Here is a 19,893-nt window from a genome sequence, read left to right on the forward strand (position 1 = left end):
GCCTCAAGGCTGGAGCGCTGTGTTGCCTGGATGCCGGGCTGCGCGGTGGGGAGCGAGGCCTGTGCGCGCCTGGTGGCGGAGACTGGGTGGAGGCCTGTGTCAGTGTGTGATGTCTTGGATTTGGCGACCATCAGGGGAAATGATGTGCCCGGGCCCCGCGGGAACTATCGCACTGCAGTGGCCGGATGGTTCTTCACGTATTGTTAGTAAATACCGTGCGATTCGGTAGATGCTGTTGGTCAGACAGATTCGATGGTATCAGGGTTATCTGCTTATCATCGTGAAGTCGTGCAACGCGGCTTTGTCAGAATCGCACCATTATCGTGAAAAGGAGAGCAGCATTGCGCAACAGTATGCTCTTCTTTGTCTGCTTTTAGGTGCATTTTTGATCGAGGCCGGTTTTTGACGGGTTTTGCCGTCGTTTCTGGTGTCTGCATTGAGGTGCTGCGCTTTTTATTAGGATCGACGTTTAGTTGATATATTTATATTTTGTGCTAGCCCATGAACCACTCGTAACAGCACATGCCCTGGGAATGTTCATGGCAGGGTTATTGTGACAGAGTCAGTGACGATGGCACTGACAGTACAATGAGGAAGAGGCTTGTATTTTACCCAGCTTGCGCGCTTATAAAAACGTATACCTGGTTGGCAACTTCCAAACATGGACTGAGCGTGAAGGCTGGCACTGCTTTGATTTACAATGCAGTCTCCAATGTTAATGCAGTGTAACTGTCGTCATGACGTTGAATGTTGCCATGAAAGTGGATTCACTATTTTTTCTGCTTTCGGTTATAACGTTATGTTTGTAAGATACATTGCAGATTAGTTGATGTAATGCTAAATCCGGTTACAGACGAAGGATTTGTTACGAAGGACAAACGTTGACATGGGAATTGAAAATAGCATTGTGCAGGAGAGTTTTTGCTTCTAAAGTTGTGATGCAGCTTTCCTGAATGGCATCGTGAAAGAAAGACCACCAGCGCTGCACCGTACCTCCAACGTGCTCGACGCTACTCTTCTCCAAAGGAACGCTCCAAAAGCATCATTTACATATTTGAACATGATATCATAGGGTTACCGATTCTTATGCTCACCATGCTCTTATCCATAAAGCATTAGGTACCGTACCGCAGCCCATCAGTAGGTATCTGGCCGCGGTGTCTGACGGCACAAACCGGTACCGCTGATCTCAGCCGTGGTCTTCCCGGCCGGCCGGTCGGACGTCGTGCTCCCCACCAGGCCTGAGCTCGCCGCTCGCCTGCCCAGGTGGCCAGGTGATGGCCCGTTTTTGCTGGCTGCGCTGCGGTCTGGCGCGATGGGAAGTGAGGCAGGCCAGGCGTCCGGTGCCGGCGTCTCGCGGTGGCTGTCTCTGATTGCTGCTGTGTGTCTGTCCGTGTGTCGCTCCTGTGACGGCTGTGGTCGGAGGGAGACACGTTCTTGTCGGGTTCGTGGTGGTGGGTGGTGTCTGACGCCACCGGCTGGGACCGTCGGAGTTTGAAGGGCACCTACAGCCTGTACTCCGAGTCAGAGGATCATCCGTGGTGCGGTCATAGGCTCCGGTGACGAGAATTCAGCACCGTCACCGCCGCTGTTAACATTCAGCCGGCGCTCTTCGACGAATGCTGAGGGATCAGCGGCGTCTGTAGTCGCCAGGGGACGGGGACACTGAGCGGCGTTTCCAGACACTCCGAGCAGGGAGGACTAGGGACTTATATTATTCACCCCTCCGGGCAGCGGTGAGGGGCGGTGTTTGCAGAGCACGCGGTGACGGAGGGGAGCTGGATGAGTCACTGGTACGGGGACGCCGGCGGACCCCTGCCGGTCACGTGACCGACGGTCCCTCAGGTGTGGTGAGAGTCACCACAGCTGAGGGCGACTGTCGCCCTGAGAGGGCAGTTTTGTCATATTTTCTCTGCTATTGGCGATGTTTTCTTTAGAAGGTCGGTGTATTTTCCTCAGTGATTTAATGCCATGAAGTATGAACGTGGTTAAGTAGGCAAGGCTTTCATACGGTTCTAGTTTTCCTGAGATTAGTACCCAGCTTCTCCTGCTGTCACTGTGATTGCGTCACTATATCCATTGTTGATTGTCGTCTTTCTTTTCTCGCCAACTCGCTCCTATACACCTGTAGGCATTCCTACGACATTACGACCTTGCCGGCTGCCGCTCCGTGCCTTTCTGACTGTGCCGGTCACCACCCGTTTTGTCATACCCCCACCAGCTGCTGTTGGTGCTGCCAGTTGCCTGTTGATGACTACCTACCGACCCCGTGCCGGCCACCACCAGCCACGGAAGATTGCGTAACCCTCTCAGGTGCTGGGTTTGCGACCGATGTCACGTACCCCCTTGTGGGGTATGGTTAGTTACATGCCGTTTTTAGCTGTTGGAGGCGGGGATAGTACCTATTGAAAACACTTTTGGCAATGGCCAAAACCAAATAGACAACTATGCTGTGATGGGGAGTGGTTGAGGAAATGATGGTGCCCGAAAATCGGTCGCAATGGGCCTTTATCTGGCCGTTGGCACGCCAGCACGTCATGGCGTGGTGTGACGCATCTGTTTGCCAATGGCCGCGTTGCGTGTGTGCCGTCCCATTTCACGGCACAATCCGTCTGATGGAGGCGCCCCGCTCGGTAAATCATCACGTAACCAGCTCGACGGCCGTCACGGCCACCGCGCGCGCTTCCCCCGTCTTTTGGAATAAATGGAGAGGTTGTGCGGACCGGAGCCATCCGCCCCCGCCTGGGTGAGCGTCAACGAGCATCTTATTGATTGTAGCGACATGGCACTTCATTGCTGCCGGCAGTCCAGAGCGGACCACAATGTGGATTTGTGGGTGGTCCGTTCCCGTGGTCTCGTGGAGGATTGTCTGGTTAATCGCCGTATCGGTGAAGCATGGATGTGACGGAATGCCGCATAGCCGTTCCAGAACCGCTGTTCTTCAAATGACAGGTGGTGGCTTTGTTTATGTGTGAATGGGGCCTAGACGCTGACGCCCATTTTGAATGTAAGGTGGAATGGAGGTTATCCGCAAAATAGGTCGAGGGCGTTATGTAGGTATTTGGATTGTGGGCACCTACACGATGTCGGATGTTCTCTTTAGTAAATGTTTCATTCATTCTTTGACTTGGCTTTTTAGCTGAAAAAGCGCCAAGTTTGTCAAAAACCATGTTGGGCTACGATAGCAGCGTGTTAATACCGTAGAGTAGTCTGCCCTTCATTGCAGTGCGTTTTTCATTGAACTCATTTGTGTTTCTAAAGAATGGCTGCTACTTACACCTGAATCAAAAAAGGCCAGTAGTTCCCCCTTCCATGTCCATTCACTCTGTGGTGAGGTGCACGCTTATCTTTCAATATACCACCCGATCCATGCATCACGGCTCTAAAGCCGGCGATTCCACGCGATGAGCCACATGAGTCACTGATAATTCTTCCGTAAGTTTTGTCGTGCCCCTTTTTGCGGCCTCGGCGCCTGCCCGATGGCTGAGAGCGTCTTTTACGGCCCGTGCGCCGTTTGAGGCCCGTTGAGCGGCGTGGCTGGCCGGCCGGCCGGCGCGCTGGCAGGTCACGGGAGGCGCCGATGACGCCGATAGCGGCGGCCAGACCGACTGACACCGGTTTTCCTCTGTTGCAGCACTGGCTCGACCCCACGAAACAAGTCCGGAAACAAGTCAAAAGTGAGTATCGCGACTGATCGGGCTGCGCCGTGCCCTGGAGGCCGGCGCCGCTGCCCCGCCGGCTGCCCCACTCGCGTGTCTCCGCAGACTGTGTGTTCCGGAGCACATCACAGTGCACGTGCCGGACGGTGTAAACACCACTAAATGGGCAAAAATATGGGACAGATAATAACAAAAACACGGGTGTTTTGTCAATGAAACAGCGCAGTTTTGTGTTTTATTTATTTTTGTGGTGTTGTTTTCCTTGGGAACTAAAGGTTAGAATTCGTTAGAGGAGTGAACACAAAGTTTCGTGTTAAATGGAAAGAATTGCAAGATAAAATCTGCGCCTGAATCAAAACCGTGCACTTTCGCATTTATTTCACTGTCTCTACTTACAGCCAATTGCCAAAAGTCAACTCATCGAAGCTGAGCCGAATGATGTTTACAATTTTAATGGCTGGACAAAAGAAAACAATATTTAATCATGTGGACTGTGGACAATATTGCAGCCGGTCTCTACCACTGCTGACGCTTTCGGTACATCACCCACCACCACAGTGACGCGTTGCGCGAGCGTGTTGCGTGCTGCTGCGCCAACGCTGTCAACGCAGGGTAACGCCCAGCGCACTAAATCGGAACGCCCAGCGCCAACGCATCGCATTTATACGCCAAGCTCCAACGCACTATGCTAAGCGGCCAGCGCCAACGCACAACATGTATGGCGTATCCAGCGCCAACGCCGCACATTTGTAAGGCCAATGCCAACGCACATTACTCGTATTTGAACATCCAGCGCCAACGCTCTGTATCATATCATCCAGCATCAGCGCGCCGCATTGCAGCGTTCACAGACAGGTGCCACCCATCGCCGGTACTCGGCTGCACGGCCACACCAGCGCGCTGCGCCGCCGCTCGCCGCCAAGGCCGTCCGGTGTTTGTGTGATGAACCGGCCGGCGTGTTGACGCCTCGGACCGGCCCATAACGAGCTGGACAGACGGCCGGTGTCGGGCCGGCCTGCGTGCCGCCACCCCAGCCGGCCGGCCGGACTGCTGTCCCGGCTAACTAGCATTTTAGACCGACTGGCGTGGCGTGCGGCGTGTGTTGTCAAGTGTCCTGGCCTGATATGAGGTGCGATGACAGAGTTTTGCGCGAAATCTGTTGCACACGTGTCGACGATAAGTTCAGCGAAGCGTTTGTGGATGTTACTGGGAAGTCGGTGACGTGTTGTGAGCGTCTGAGTCTGTTGCGGTCGCGGCGTTTAGCGGTGGCTGTGATCTCGTTTCTTGTTTGCGGTGTTGTGTGTATCGTGTTGTGTGTCTGTGGAGCGTTGTTTACTGTTTTGTTTGCTGTCTGGTGGGTGTTGAGTGCAGTGTGGCGGCTTATGTTGCCGGTAATGCTGCCTCTGCGGTTTCGGTGGCCGCCTTTGACTGTAGCCCGTGTGAATCTGTCGGCGCCTCTGGCAGTGTGGCTCGACCACTTGCGATGTGTGCCTGAGGCGGACGTCAATCCTGGTCTTTTTATGTGAATTATAGCGGGCCATCGGTCGAACTGACAGACCTAACTCCGCGGCTGGACGACTTTGGTCTGAACACAGACTCTAATCGGGCCCCAGACGGCGATATAGGACACCTGTGGAACTCACCTGAGAAGGTGTGCCGCACCGATAAACGGCCCAGGCACAGCGCCAGAGCGGTTCGCTGAAGTCATCCCGGGCTGTTCACGTGGAAATGGGCGGAGTGGTGCGCATTGGATGTGCTTAGGTGTGTGTGTGGGAAAGAAATGACGTAAGACTGAATGCTGGTCAGGCACTACCTGTGTTGGAAGATGCTGAATGAGACAATAGTTCTTTTGCCTTAGAAAATCCGTCGAGTGCGCCTTTGTAACGTTCCAGGCTGCATATCAGCGAAGCTCGATGCAACTATGTTGACGTTTCGATGCTTAGCATTCAAGCTCTGGCGCCACCATTCTAAGAAGCTCTACCCAGCCCTGACAGAATAGCAAACCTTGTATCAACTCTGATACCCCGGTCGGTTGGTCGCGCTGTCCGGACTGCCTGCGCCTCCCTCCTATAGCGAGCTGCCCGCGCTCGTCCCGGCCCCTGCAGCGGACGTCTGCCTGGCGACAGACCTGTTTGGCGTGCGCCGGTCCGCACTGGGGACCGACCCGTGTCTCCCTCCGTCCGGCGCCGTCCGCGGGTTCGCCGGACAGCGCCGCCGCCTGCGCTGCAACCGCGGACGAAATGACACGGTAGTCGGCGGGGATGGATATTGGGTGGTTGGCCGCAGGAAGAGAGACATTCTGAATTGCATCTGCATTTGGTGATAACCTTAGAAGTTACACTTGAATAAGTCGAAAGTTTGATCTGATCAATCGAACGAATGACGTTTTTGCGCAGGGTTTTGGCTATAGCGACTGTTTTTATGCGGCTGTTTTTGCATCGTTATGAGAGTATTGAGTTGAATTGTTGTTCTAGCGTTTGCAGCTCCGCCAATGCTGACACGTACTGTCAGCACTTCACGTATGAAACGCCGGGCGCGGCCTCATCGTTCGGACTTTGTCACTGTGTAGGGCATTCAGGAGCCGCCGCCGTATGTACCATTATCCGAGCTGTGATCGACGGTTTTGCCACCGACCACAAAACGCTTCACGGTAGTGCATACAAAGCTGGTGCCCGCAAAAAGCCGTCTATGTGTGCTGCGTGTGCTGAGGATCTGTGTGCTGTATGTGCTGGGGATGAGTGTGGACTGTGTGTCGGCTGTCGATGGTGCCCCGGTCGGACTGGGTGTGTTCAGGGCTCATCCATGGGTGGCGTCATTCGCCTGTGAAGCGTGTCGTGGATGAGATCCTGTGTATGGGCTAGGTCGTGACTGGACTGGAGATCGCAGTTACGAAGATGATGTTTGTGGTATATTGTGCTCAGGGATTTTCTTTAGCGTGTGTGTAGTTTGTTGTGTTTTGATGCTGCGTTCATGCTTTACAATTTCGTACGGTATTTGTTGAGTCATTCGTTGTAGCAGGTGCACGAAGTGCAGTTTACAAAAGATATGTAAGGAGAATGTCTCAGTCATTTGTCATTCTGCTCACAGCGCTGGCCTTGTTCGTCTGATGGTCACTGACAGCTGTATGGTCGTTTGTTTCAGTCGGACCGCCCTACACGCTACGGCTGCGGATCAAGTTCTACTCCTCCGAGCCCAACAACTTGCATGAGGAGCTAACCAGGTGAGCTTCAGCGCTGATCGTCTCAAAACTGAGCACGGACTCCTATTGTCCTAAGTTCGTGTGCCCGTCAGTGTTACTACAGTGGTATTCCATCCCTCGCGACTCCCCCCCCCCCCATCCACTGTCGCCGGTCTGTTCCGTCCTCTTTACCCTCCCCTTTCATCGTCCCGCGAACCCTCGCAGTTTGTCACCTCTTTGGCGTTTTTGCGCTGAGAGCGTATCTCGCCTGTGCGGCCGCCGCCGCGGGATATCGTGCTCTGATTGCCGTCCAATTTACTGCCTCTGTGATGGTGTGATGGGGTGGGATCGTGGAATCTCCGGTGTGATGGTGAGCTGCGAGGGGAGTGGCAGTTTTTGTTCGGCAGGTGTCTGTGTGCGTGTTGGTCTGTGGAGGTGGGGATGGTGTGGGGATGGGACGGTAGGCTGCGTGTGGCGCGTGAGATCCTTTCTGGCGCGGTCGTGACTCGTTGCAGGCCAGCTGGACGGTGATGCTTTCACTCAGGTGGGCTGTAGGCTTGGCTTGGTGGCCTGGTGGGTCAGGCTCGGTGGGGAGGGGCTGGGGTCGTTCTGTTGAAGGTTACTAGAAAAACATTCACGTGGTGATCGGGGCTCGTGCCTGAGTGCTCTAGCAGCCATTAGAGATCGTGGTCTGTTCGTGATCGTTGGGGCCGTTAATTCGGCTCCACCCCCTACAACCGTGCCCGATATCTCGTGCTATCTCAGCGTACGTTCCCCGGCGTTACAAACGTGTGGTTATCTCGTATTTCCGGGCACTTAGCCTGCCACTATCAGCCGGTACCGGCGGCATGCGGGCCGCAAAAGTCCCCGATCACGAGCGCCTTCGACCGGTTGGGATTTGTCAGAAGGTGCCGTCCGTTATGACCTGTCGAGATACCCGTAATCGGCGGTTGCTGGCCGTGGTTCGCTCATGCTCCGTCATTTGTTTCGTCCGTCTGGGCCCATTTGTAACTGCCGGTGCGGGTGAAACGCTGACCCGGGAGCGTGTCTGTGCAGGCGGCTGATGCATATTTATGATGGTGGATATGTCGATAAGTCAAATTTGTGTCGACCCGTGAGCCGGGCGAGCGAACTGAGTGAGAGCGAGAGGCTTGTTTTGATCGGCCAGGCAGTCATGCCTGTGCGCGGCGTTGACTTATCAGGCCACGTCACGGTCCGAGAACGAGGAATGCTCTCGAGCGGCCGACGATCACGGGGTTGACGACTTCTCGTGGGGCGCGGAACGAGTCGTCGAGCTCGACAAGACGTGCGCTGTCGTGGGTGTTAACTTGATGGAGGCGTGCGACCGGCACTATTCAGTCTGTTTGTCTTGTAACTGCTGGGAAGTTCCATTTGGAACCCGTTATGCGCGCTGGCGTCGGTCGTCGCTCTCCGATTATGTCAACTGTGTCGGCCACCGCCCGTTTACCACGCCCGTCGCCATGTGCCGCTCCGTTTCCCATGCGAACTCGACGGAAACCCACCGCCGGCGCTCGCTGTGGACGCCCGACCAAGGCCGCAAGCCAGGCGTCAGACCAAGGCCGTGCAGAAGCCAAGAAAACTGCGACAACTCAACACGTAACCAAGCAGGCAAAGCAAGACGCCGGACCGGTAAGATAGGACACGTCATAATGCCAGATAGTGCGATTCACACGATATCGGTGAGGCAAGCGTGCAATTGTATGCTCACATGACTAACTGCAGTCAGTAATGCCTGTGGACTTGTTGGTCACTCGCTCACTTTTGTTGTTCGAGGTTCTAAGGTCGAAAAAAGGCCCGGGCGTGCACCGAGGAAGGAATACGGTTAGGCTAGGTAGTGGCGATTGGTCTGCCTTATCGCCGGGGGCTTATTCCTAGCCCCGCTGTGTCGCCCGTGCCTGGCTGAGCTGCCGGCGGACAGGTCGTGTCACTCCCAGGCTGGTTGGTCTCTCTTGCCTCCCTCCCCCATTATGGATGTGACCGGTCGGCGAACAGTGCCCAGAGTCTGCAGCGGTGACGAGTGACGACCACAGTGACTCTGGCCGAGCGCCATGAGCGCTAACGGTGACGCCGTTGTCGTGCCCGGGCCGCTCTGTCGCGTGACCGCCGAGGGCCACGAGGTCCTCACGGGTCACCGGGGTCACACGGAGGGGCGGTCCGACCGGCCTGCCCACGCCACCTCGGCCGCCGCCGTCGTGGACAAGCGTTCGATTATTTTTGACCAACTTTATTAATGTTGGTATTGTCCGAGCCTAAACGGACTCGATCAGTTTGAAGATTAAGGCCGGCGACCGCTGACTTGAGGACCCCATTACGCGTCTGTCGGTAATGGTGGTTGGACGTGAAGAGCGGCCACCGCGGCGGAGCGCCGCTGGAGGCAGTAGGTCGCATTTAATCGGCGGCCCAGTGACAACGAGAGATGGTCGTTAGTCGTGCGGTCGGAGACGGGACCGACGGGACGGCGGCTGGACTGATAGCTGCCTCCGCGCAGAGTGGGGCGGCGCCCCGGGCTGAGCCGCAGAGATCAGAGGGATAGTGGGCGGAGAGTTCAACTGGCCGCCGTGAAACGAGGCTACTGGTGTCTTTATGTTGTGAAATGGAAACTGACTTCAGCTGCCTGTGTCTTTGGACATAATCTGTGCGACCTAATATGAACCGCTGTCCAAATCATTCGATTTCAGTTCGCTGAGTAATGCTTCCACGCTTTTGTCTAAACGATTTCCAATCCGTGCCCGGCCTACCGGAATCCGTTTCAAACCTGTTCACCCATTTCGCCTCTGGAATCCTGCGCCACCTCCCCCGGTTCCAGCCGTTTCGGGCGGCTCTCCACGTGTCCTCTCTCACCTGCCCGGCCTCCCTGCCGCGCTGTCTGCGGCTCTGAGCCGCCCGCCGCGGGCCCGGCCGTCCGCAGCCAGCGCCGCCCCGTGCGTAGGCCGCGCCGCCCGGCCCGGGTCGAAATGTCAAGCGGCGCGCCGGCCGGCCAGCCGTGATCTACGGCATGGAGGGCGCCGGCCGGCCGGGGTCGGGGACCGCGACGGGACGAGAGCGGCCCGCCGCCACAGAGGAAGAAAGGGTAGCCGTACAGACGCTGAATGCATAATTAAGCTGTCCGGGTGTCGCCCCTGCGTGCCTTTTGGTGGCGGGACTGGGTCTAAAACTGCTTTTGTAAGGAGTGTGGAAAAGGATGGTTGTAGGAAGGTCTGAAAGTCTCCTCACTGAGTATTTGGTTAGGTTTGTAACAGTTAAAGCGTTTTCCACCTGTTGCATTTTTATAGCATTTCGTCTGCTCTTTTTCATGCTATCGTGTGTCAGCTGCCGTCCCTAATCCTCTGCCATGTTGACGGAGGGGTAGCTGACCCTCTCAGTCTCTGGTCTCGCGCTAAGCACGGGTGTTTGACCGTCTCAGCCGAGAGTGCGGCTCCGGTAAGCCTGTTTTGTGGCGACAGGGCGGCGGGTCTAACGGTTCAGCCATGGATTCGGCTCCTTTGGTGAGCTGAGGTGACTGGAGCCGGACGAGTGGCCGGTGCTGGTTTACCGGCGCCTGCTGGCTGCTGTACTGCTGGCCAGGGTGACGGGGCGAGAGCCTCTGTCCGTGCATGGGCTATTGTACCGGGATTATATGTCGGATCAGAGTGCAGTGCAGCAGCTCAGCAGTTAGGTGCCATGTGCCTAACCGTGTGCCTAATGTATGAAGGGATAGCGAGTTGATGTTACTTGTGGAGATCACAAGATGTCCTGAAGGGATGATTGGATGTCTCCTCTCCCTGTCTGTGGGGATTGTGGAATGTTCTGAATTGTCTGTGGAAGTTGTGTGTGGTGAGACATCCATAACGGCCTATGCGATTACTCATGCTACATTGGCTTGTCCTTTGCACCCTCCCACTTCTGTCTCTGTATGCCGTGTCCGCAGAGGTGCTGTCCCGTCCTGTCTTGTCCGTCTGGTAGCGTTTCCTCTGCTGTCCTGCCGTGTCATGTGTGTGGCTGCGTGTGTCGTCGATCTATTGTGCTGTCTGTGCCGCCGTGGGCCGCCTCTCTCCCGTTACTGACCGCCGTGTGTCCGTCTGTGCGCCCTCAGGTACCTGTTCTTCCTGCAGCTGAAGCAAGACCTGTACTCTGGCCAGCTGGAGTGTCCTCAGGAGACGGCCGTTCAGCTCGCTGCGCTCTGCGTCCAGTGTGAGTAATGTGCAGGGTCACTGCTTTTGATGGCTGCACGTTGAGACAGCCACCGTGGGGTCTATACAGAACGCGGGGCAATGAACAAAGTGCTGCTGGCTAGGCGATGCGTGTACACTAGTGCAGGGATTATACAGTGCATTGGATGTGCGTACTAGAATCCTGTTACGGCCAGGTTATGAAACATGCCAAGCGGTGACAGCGCACCGCCGTCATCGCCTTTGACATTTAAAGTGCGAATGGCAGCAGCACACCTGTCAGCGGCTGCGCCACAGTCACCAATGCCGTCACCGGTTACCGGTCACCCTCCCATCGCCATCACCACCGCTCACCAAATCGGTCGCCGTGGCCATCACCGCCGCCGGCCGCACGTGGCCGCCGGCCCGTCATCTCCGGCCCGTTAGAATTATTCATGCTATGACGGCGGATCGGTACGCGATTATGGTACCCAGCCGAGTATCGCAACTCTGTCGTCCGCTCCCGGGCCAGCTCGCCAGCTCACGTTTCCATTCCTCGTCTGGAGAGGGGTTTCGACACGGCCTGAACAACTGGCTAGGCGCATATGCATGTGGTTGACGAAAGACGCCGATCGCCAAGAGGTCGGGTCAGCGTTGCGTAGGGTGCGTCTGGCGATGGTATAGGAGGGTGATCTACATTTTGTACATGTCTTATCCTGGCATGTTGTGTCACGAGATAGACAAATGATGGGCGTTCCATCGCGTTTGGTATACATGAAAGATGACGATGGGCGATACTGTTGGGCCGCAGGCGAGGCAGACTGGGTTTATTTTGAACTGACAGGCAAACGCCATGCTTTGTGACTGACAGTGGTGAGCACCATTCCCGTGGGAGACTGGGTCGTCGACAAAAAAATGGCGTCGGCCAAAGTCAGCCACGAGTTAATTACACCTCTGAGACCACGCCCGGCCGACAGTAGAGCCTGGAAACGCGCAGACTGATGTGAAAATCACTGGCCTGCGGTCAGTGGCCATAGAAACATCTCACTAGACGCCGGCGAAACATGTGTTTAAGTTGGCTATGTCCGACTAATCCCAATGAGACTTCGGGCGAGGTAAAATTCCTCATCTAGCCCGGTCTTATCGGACATTTATGTGCTCAGGGAAAACTATCCTCATTCAATCTGGTGCTGAGGGCTTCGTGGCAGAAACAAACAGGCAAGACGGACGAATTCCTGCCAGCGGCTGGCGTTGCCCTCACTATTCAGGCTTTGGTGTGCTCGAGCAGGGCCTCTCACTTTTGTCTTGTGTCGTGATCGTGTAAAATGCGGCCGGCCGACTACTGGCATTGAATGCCTGCGCCGGGGGAGCATGGAGGGCGCATTCCTGACTACCTCACCCACCTGTCAGATGGCATCACCGACCACGGACGGCACGGGACCCGTCTGTGGCACGGCACGGCACGGCACGGCATGACAGAGCGCAAGACGCCAATGCAAGGCACGGGATCGGCGCTGCACAGTGCACACAATGTGGTATAGCGCAGCACGGCACGGGATGGGATGCAAGGAGATAGATGGTCCATCGCCATCGTCTGGTGGTGTTCTGTTCTGATGCTGGCTAGAAACGCCCGCCCTTCATGTGTCTTGGATCTGTGTGCTATTGGACATACACTCGTGCTATTGGAACTAGTGAATTGTGAACTGGATATACTGGAGCAAGTAAAGGCTCCTCGGTGGGTGGGTGCTGTGCGTGAGTGCTGTGACAGGCTCGATACTGTTGGGTTGGCCATGCTGGTGGGACAGCTACCGCCCGGTCTCACGATTAGTCCGAGCATGGACAAACCGAATTGGGGTCGTGAACTTTACGGGGAGGTCATGGGAGTGACTCTTTACTGGACCTGTTGTGGGTTCAGGACTCAAGTAGGTTTGCTGTGGAAGATGTCTGTATTTGACTCGGCTCAGGAACAAGAACTCGGCTGTTTTGGAGAACCTTGCTTTTCGTTCCCACTTGTCGTTTTCTCGGCGACTGGGTTGATCACCCTGTCTACATGTGCCGCTGGCGATGACTGCAGTGCTGGTGAGATGCAGCCGTGTGCACGTGCAGAGCGGTCGTCGCGCCGCCCGCCGGCCGTGGAATGCGGCACACCGGGCACCGCCCGCCGGTCGGCCGGCCTGACCCGGTTACCGGCAGTCTGCTGCGGAAGCCGGCGGCTGATTAGGCCGCCACCTCTGCCACACGGAGCCGGCCCGGCCCAGTACTGGCCTTGGTGGGCTAACCAGAGCAAAATATCGGTAATTGCTGCGTACGGGCCGGGCTGTTTTGGGCACGGCCCGCTGACCCGCATGTGCGGATAATTGCAGGAAACGGCGCTGATTATGCAATCAGGCTGTCAATTTCTTTGTAAGTGGCGGCGTTTCAGAGCCGTGTCTGGGTCATGTGTGTCACACATCATGCAAGGCTGGACCTTGCAGCGGCGGCCGGCTTCTAGTGGGACTTTTACCGATCCTGCGGAGTCGTGCAGCTATCGAGGCACCGTGCGATGCTCGCAGCTGATGCTGCGGAGGGGCCGGTAAAACACAGGCTGCAGACCGGCCCATAGTTCTCAGGACGGCCGGTCTCTGCTGAGAGACGCGTGTGAATCGTCACAGCTCTGTGGCAGATCCCGGTAGCGGCCCATGTTCTCAGCGGGCGGAGGTGGGCGATCAGCTGCGATTGCGGTCAGTAGCAGCGGCGGGTCTGTACGACTGCAAAAATCCACCTGTGATGTTCAGGTGGTAGTAGTGAGGCTGTCAGGTGCTCTGAAACCCCCTCCCCTCCCCTGCACCCAGCGGCCAGATTGTTGGAATTCGTGGCGCCGGGATACTGACGAGCGGTGAAGAATCAGACAGACTATCGTGTGAATGCACCTTACTGCCCGCGTGTTGGCTGGTATTTCTGCCATGAACTAAGCCGTAAAAAGCAGGTGTGTTTTAATTTACTGCATTGTAACAGCTCAGCACGATACTCGGTTAACGTCGAAATCTTCTTTACGTTCCACTTCAGACTCTCTTTAAAACGCTGTAGTTTCATGATCTGTTGTTGGAAACATGGCGTCTGTTTCACTCTGTGTAACCGAGGACGCCGGGGCACAGCCTTGGGCTGGGACGGGTCATCGGTCAGTCACCGCTGTGACCCCTCCGTATCGTAGCGCAGCAGCAATACCCGTATCCGGGTCCGGTGACCGGCACAGGCCCGGCCCGCTCGACCCGCTCACCCGCGGTGTGTCACGCCCCAAATGTCGCCCGTGTCCGCCCACTTCGACCCGCGGCCCGTGACCCTGCCGCCGCGGTGTCCTTGCCAAGGCCGGCCGTCACGGGGTGTCACGTGCAGACTGCCACGTCCACGTCTGTCCAGCGGATGGCACGTCCCAGGGCTTACTACTGCACCTGTCAGTGACGGTCATGGAACATGAATGGGGCTTTACACAGGACGGCGTGTGACGCTGGAATGCGGGAATGCTAGCAAGTGTGCAATATGAATGGATTTAGGTTATAGCATGTATGTATTTCTACTCTTTCTAACTTCACATATAGCAGTAACGAATGTCAATTTAGGTGTAATTTGCGAACCTAATGACATTCTTGTTTTAGTGATGCTTCATTTAGAGTATTCCTTAGTACTGACCTGGCCGTCGCCCTGTGTGTTCACAGCCGAACTAGGCGACTACGACCCAGAGGAGCACTCGGAGGATACCATCTCCCAGTTCCGGTTCGTTCAAGACCAGACCGTCGAGCTGGAGGACGCCATCTTCGAGCAGTACAAAACGCTGGCGTGAGTACAAACGGGAGCGTGCGGAAGGTGCAAACTGTAGGGTGCCGATGGTACGGGGACCCGCAGTTGCTACTGTACACGAACCCCAACTTTAGCCGTCTGTCCTGTCCGGTAACAACCGATAACATTGATATCGACTGCCGGTACCTGTACAAGAGTAGCTGAGGTTTTCTGTGCGTGCCCTCTGACAGCTTACCGTTGTTCCCTGTGAGGGTGCTGGGACAATTTACTCAGGGTCGCTGTACAGTAGCAAATGCGGGTCCCCGTACAAAGAACTTGCGCGAGCACAAACTAGGCTGTGCCGGTGGTACGCGATCCTCGCATAACTGACAAGTATGCCGTTTGAACGGTGCCTATCCAGCTATCGAACGATGCTTGACTAGCACGGCCAAGGTAGTTCGGCGTAACAAGTGTGGCCTGGCTCTACGAATCACAGCATCGAACTCTGGAGACAGCAGCCCTTTGGCTGAACGCAAGGGATCCGTTTGAGATTTGCTTCAATTCACGCCGACCTTCACGGAAACCATGATATGATGGTCAGCGGATCGAATTTTCGCAGGATTTTTCTACAAGAGCCTATTTCTTCCTGCACTTGAAGGCTGAGCGCCTGTCATTTATATCCATTCGTGTCCTCTGGCGACAGCGGTGTGCCACAACCCGGTCCTTCGGTAGCTCGAGCCGAGCTGCCGCGGCTCGGCCGTCCTCCACCGGTGTAATTAGCCAGTGATTACCAGCGGCGCGGCCGGGTACGGCCTCCGTCAGCCGCCGAGTGTCCGAAAACTCGGCGATAAATCAGACTTACCGACCGTACACCGTCACTGGCACTGTGTGGCCGACCGCTGAGCTGGATTAGCGGGGCGGGTGGCTGCCTGCCGCCCGCCCACGCTGGAGATTCGCCCGCGCCCCCGTGACGACCGAGGATTACCGCTAGGGAGCGGGACCGACCCCTGTTGGATATCGGGCAGGGTGGCGTGCGCCGTCTTCCCTGCTGGGTAGTGATCTGATAGTGATTGGGCCCAGTGAGTCCATAAGCTTCAATCAGATGGTTCGATCGGCGACGGCTGGCCGGGGCGGATTAGGTGGGGCTGGGGTCGGGTCACGGGTGGACGGAGTAGGGTTGGTCGACTCAGGTCTGAGTCAGTGGGGTGGAGGACAGGGAGCGGCGCCTACTATAGCACAGCGTCACACCCACGAACATCGCCCCGGGTCTGAATCCAGAGCGGAGTCCTGAGCCCGAGTGTATAGCGGAGCGGCTCCCAGCCTGGCCAGCGCGGGCCAGGTCCGGCCCGCCGCGCCGGCCTGGGAGCGCCCGCCAGTCGCCGGCACCGAGTGTACCGCGCGGCAACGCCGCAACGCGCCGCGGCGGCCGGCGTTCCGTCGTTGACGGACGCCACGGCCGTCTTTGTTGTGGCCGCAGCGCTACCAAATTCGGCAGGTTGGCTGGCTTGACGGCCGCCTGGAGAAGGTTTAGTCAGACGGGAAGGTGGGACGCTCAAACGGAGACAGGCCGGGCTGCGGATGGCGGAGTGGGTTTGGGTGGCTGTGGGACTGTCAGGCTCACCTCAGCTGGGCTGTGGTGCTGGCCTGGACGTCTGGAGACGACAAACAAAGACGGTCGAGTGGTGGCACCGCGCATTCAAACGAAACACTTGTGATGTGACTGCGTCTGTCTAAGCCACACTTTCCTCACGCTGAGTCCAAATCGCATTATGCATGTCCAATCGCTCGACTCCTGATTGGATTACCCGCTCTCTAACCAGATTCCTCATCAGCTGAAGTGCACCCGTTTAACGAACACTCACCGTGGCCCATTTACTGCCGGCTTACCCAACCCGCTCCGCGCTCCGAGCTGGTTTCTTGTGCTGACCGTTTATCGAGCATGGCCAGTCGGATCAGCGGACGGTCCTTTGAAGCCGCCTACTCGGTATGGGCGTCAGCTAACCGGCGGCGGCCGATGACGGCGATGGCGCTGCCGCCCGCTGGGTGATGCCGTCCGATCACAATGCCCACGCGCCGGCGGCGCCGCACAGCGATCGGGTGCGGATCGGCCGTTCCGAACGGACGCGTCCGTCTGGACAACCGGGACAGAAGCCGTATTCACATGTCGCGAGTCAGCTGTGCGGCCTGCGATTCTAAATGGGCTGTCTGGGACGATGTCTGGGCTGGAGGCGGTGCTGTCTGGACCGTGTCGACGCGACGTGGACTGCTGACTGTGGAGTGTGGTCTGAGAGATGCTTTGTGTCGCCGTCGACACGCCCCTGACGTGTCGGACGTTATGCGGCATCCCGCGCCCCGCCCCATGTGTCAGGCACCGGTGGCCGTGCCGGCAGCGACGCTCGGTCGCGCTGTAGTAGCCCCACGCGGTCCGACCGCTCACCGCTCGCCGCCCACCGAACGGTGCTCTCTGTCACGGCGCGGCAGCTCGTGCCGGCCGCGTTGACCGCGCCTGTCTCGGCGGCCGGCTGGCGCCCGCTCTCCGTGCCGTCCCGGTGCCCTGTTTATGCCGTCTGCCCGCTGGAAGCCTCACGATAGCTGCCGGCCGCCCACACCGGCGCGCCGCGGGGTCGCTGCCGAGGTGCCGGCCGGCCGGCCTACATCCAGGGACTGGTCCGGGCTGGTCGCTGATCGGTCACGGGTCGCCCGCCGCCCGGCCGGCACCGGTAAAAACGGCTCCCGGGTCGGGTCGGTGGGGTCGGCAGCGGTGTGGAGCGCCGCGGAGCCGGTCGGAGCAGCGTCCCCCGCTGGGCGAACCGGCGATGTGGGCGGGCCTCGCCGGAAACCGAGCTGGGAAGAGGAGCGACAGTGGGAGGTGGAATAGACAAACGGAACACGCCCCGAGGCTGGCTGATAGTGGATGGGCAGGCGCTGTACCGTACCCGGCCGGGGCTGAGCCGAACTAAGCCTAGGTAACTAAGCCGGTCTAAGCTGAGCTGGGTAGATCAGCAGCGTTAGTGTGTCCGGTTTGGTGCCGCGCTGTGCCGACTGCTGGCCGGCCGAGCCGCCGACTCTGTTGCAGTGAAGTGCGGGCCGGCCGGCGCGGTGAGCGGTCGGTCGGGTCGGGCCGGGCCGGGGCGGTCCGACCGGGACCGTTACTCGGCCGGTCGTCGGGCGCCGCCAGCCCGGCTGCCGCAGCTCGCCACGCCGGCCGCGGTGGGTACCGCATCATCGGTGGCATGGGCACCGGTTACACGGATGCCGAGCATTCCGGCACGATGCACACAGCTGCCGACGGTGCCATCGGGGCCATCGGCGATCAGTGGAGCCGCCCAGTCCTACCTACTGTCAGCTTTCAGACACACAGCTTCTATCAGACCTAGCTTCTGGTGGTCACACCGGTGACGGCTGGCGTCTTTCAATCGTAGAGCTCAGTAGACGCTACTTGGCGGGTCTGTGGCCGCCGGCAGCTCTCAGTGCCGGCCCCTGACTCGCCGTCCGGTGTCTGACCCCGGCGCCTCCCGCTGACACCAGCAGCGCACCAATTGTTGTGTAAATCCCGGCCCGTTTCATCGCTGGCACGCCGCCTCTCTCTGACGCTGGCTCAGCAGCCCCAGTCAGCTGGTCGTCGGGCGACAGCTTGTCATTGACCGATTGTATGCCGTCCGCCCCGCGTCCCTTCCACCCCGACACCGGCCTGACGCTAACGTGACCCCGTGTCGAGGGAATGACTGCCGTTTGTCTGTGGAGCGGACGGTCCGCCTACACTGGACGGCGAGCGTAAACACGGGCTGGTTCAGCGCTGAGTGGCTGTGTCAGCCGAGCTGACCCGGATGGGTCCCTGTCGCAGGCCGCGCTGATGTCACCTGAGTGACGGCTGGTGACTGCTTCACGGTGATCGGCATTTTATTTTGTGTCTTGTTTCACGCATATTTCCTTAAAGTTACTGAGTCTGTTTGATGCATTACGGTTACCGCCTCCGTGAGGTTTATTGCACCTGTTGCGCCCGGTATCGACATTCGGTGTCGTTATTCCGGGTCGTTGTCTGGTCGGATGTCCTTCCGTTGGACGGCCTTTCGGTCGCTCGGTCGGACTTCCGGCGCATGTTTGGTTTGTAGGTATGACACCCCTGCCGACCGCGACCCCGCCCTGGGTGTCGTTGTGACATCAGCCGCCCGCAAATGTGGCGAAATGCTGCAAATTACCGGCCGAGGTTTTCATGCATACGGACAGAAAAACAGCTGGGCCAAGTGCTATTGTTAAAGCTGTTTAAGCTAGTTTAGCTTGTCAAAGGGATCTGTAAGACTGCTTTTAACTGATAACGAGAAGTACCGATATAATTATAGTGCTTACTTTTGTCTATCCAGCGTGCGGAAGAGTCACCACTCACCATAGCCCGTGTTGCCTGGCTGGCTGGACGTTGGACATTGTCGGCCGCTCGGGTACGGTGGGGTAGGGGAGCGCTCCCGTGGCACGTGGCATGTCCTGTCCGCCCCCTCCGGTGGGCTGTATCGATTATTGGCGCCGTCTGGTCGGCAGGTAATGCAGTATTACTGTACCCGGCCCGGCACCGCGGTCAGAATTGATTGGGTGTCACGCAAACCAGCGGTGGGGTGGCTAGCTACGGACTCGTGAGGCGAGGTCCCGTGAGGCAAAATTCCGCTCCTGGTGATGGACAGTGAGTTTTGAGTCCCCTGAGGCCTGGCCTCGGCCTGTGGGCGGACTGATGATGTTCACAAGTGTGTGAGCTTCGGACATCGCCCGCGGCTGGGCGAGGAGCCCAGTTACATCGTCGGTGCCCGAACTCGAAGGTGAATGTCTGAGGAGATATCGGTCAAAGGTCGTTAGTGACAACTGACAGGCCACATCAAAACCATCAAATACTCGTGTCGTGGTCTTGTTCGAACATTTATCACTGCACGTCGTTATTAACTCGGCCATTCGGAGATGAACACAAACAAACTCTCGTCGTACTGTCGGGCGTGACACGGGCGTGGGTGCCGTCAACGTCCATCTGTGATCACTGGAGCAGGACAATAACGGACGGTAATGACCGATCGGCGACAATGGCCGCTGTGTGTCTCCGGGTGAGCCTCCGTCTCGGTGCTGGACTTAGTGAGGAGCTGAACTCAGTGGCTCCTCTTCAGGTCGTGGGGATGAA

The 19,893-nt window shown here is 57.6% G+C and overlaps 1 protein-coding gene across 2 annotated transcripts in view; it reads left to right on the plus strand.

Annotated features, from left to right (window-relative positions):
- The window catches only part of LOC122378511 (band 4.1-like protein 5), a 45,240-nt gene that overhangs the window by 3,393 nt on the left and 21,954 nt on the right, over positions 1 to 19,893 (plus strand). For both annotated transcript variants that reach the window (XM_043359632.1, XM_043359633.1), the window contains exons 3-6: positions 3,635 to 3,677; positions 6,801 to 6,879; positions 10,931 to 11,028; positions 14,678 to 14,798. In XM_043359632.1, the coding sequence (XP_043215567.1) occupies positions 3,635 to 3,677; positions 6,801 to 6,879; positions 10,931 to 11,028; positions 14,678 to 14,798 (341 nt within the window). The remainder of the gene's footprint in view (positions 1 to 3,634; positions 3,678 to 6,800; positions 6,880 to 10,930; positions 11,029 to 14,677; positions 14,799 to 19,893) is intronic.

Source organism: Amphibalanus amphitrite, unplaced genomic scaffold, assembly GCF_019059575.1.
Source record: "Amphibalanus amphitrite isolate SeventyFive unplaced genomic scaffold, NRLGWU_Aamphi_draft 000061F_arrow, whole genome shotgun sequence".
NCBI classification, from domain to species: domain Eukaryota; kingdom Metazoa; phylum Arthropoda; class Thecostraca; order Balanomorpha; family Balanidae; genus Amphibalanus; species Amphibalanus amphitrite.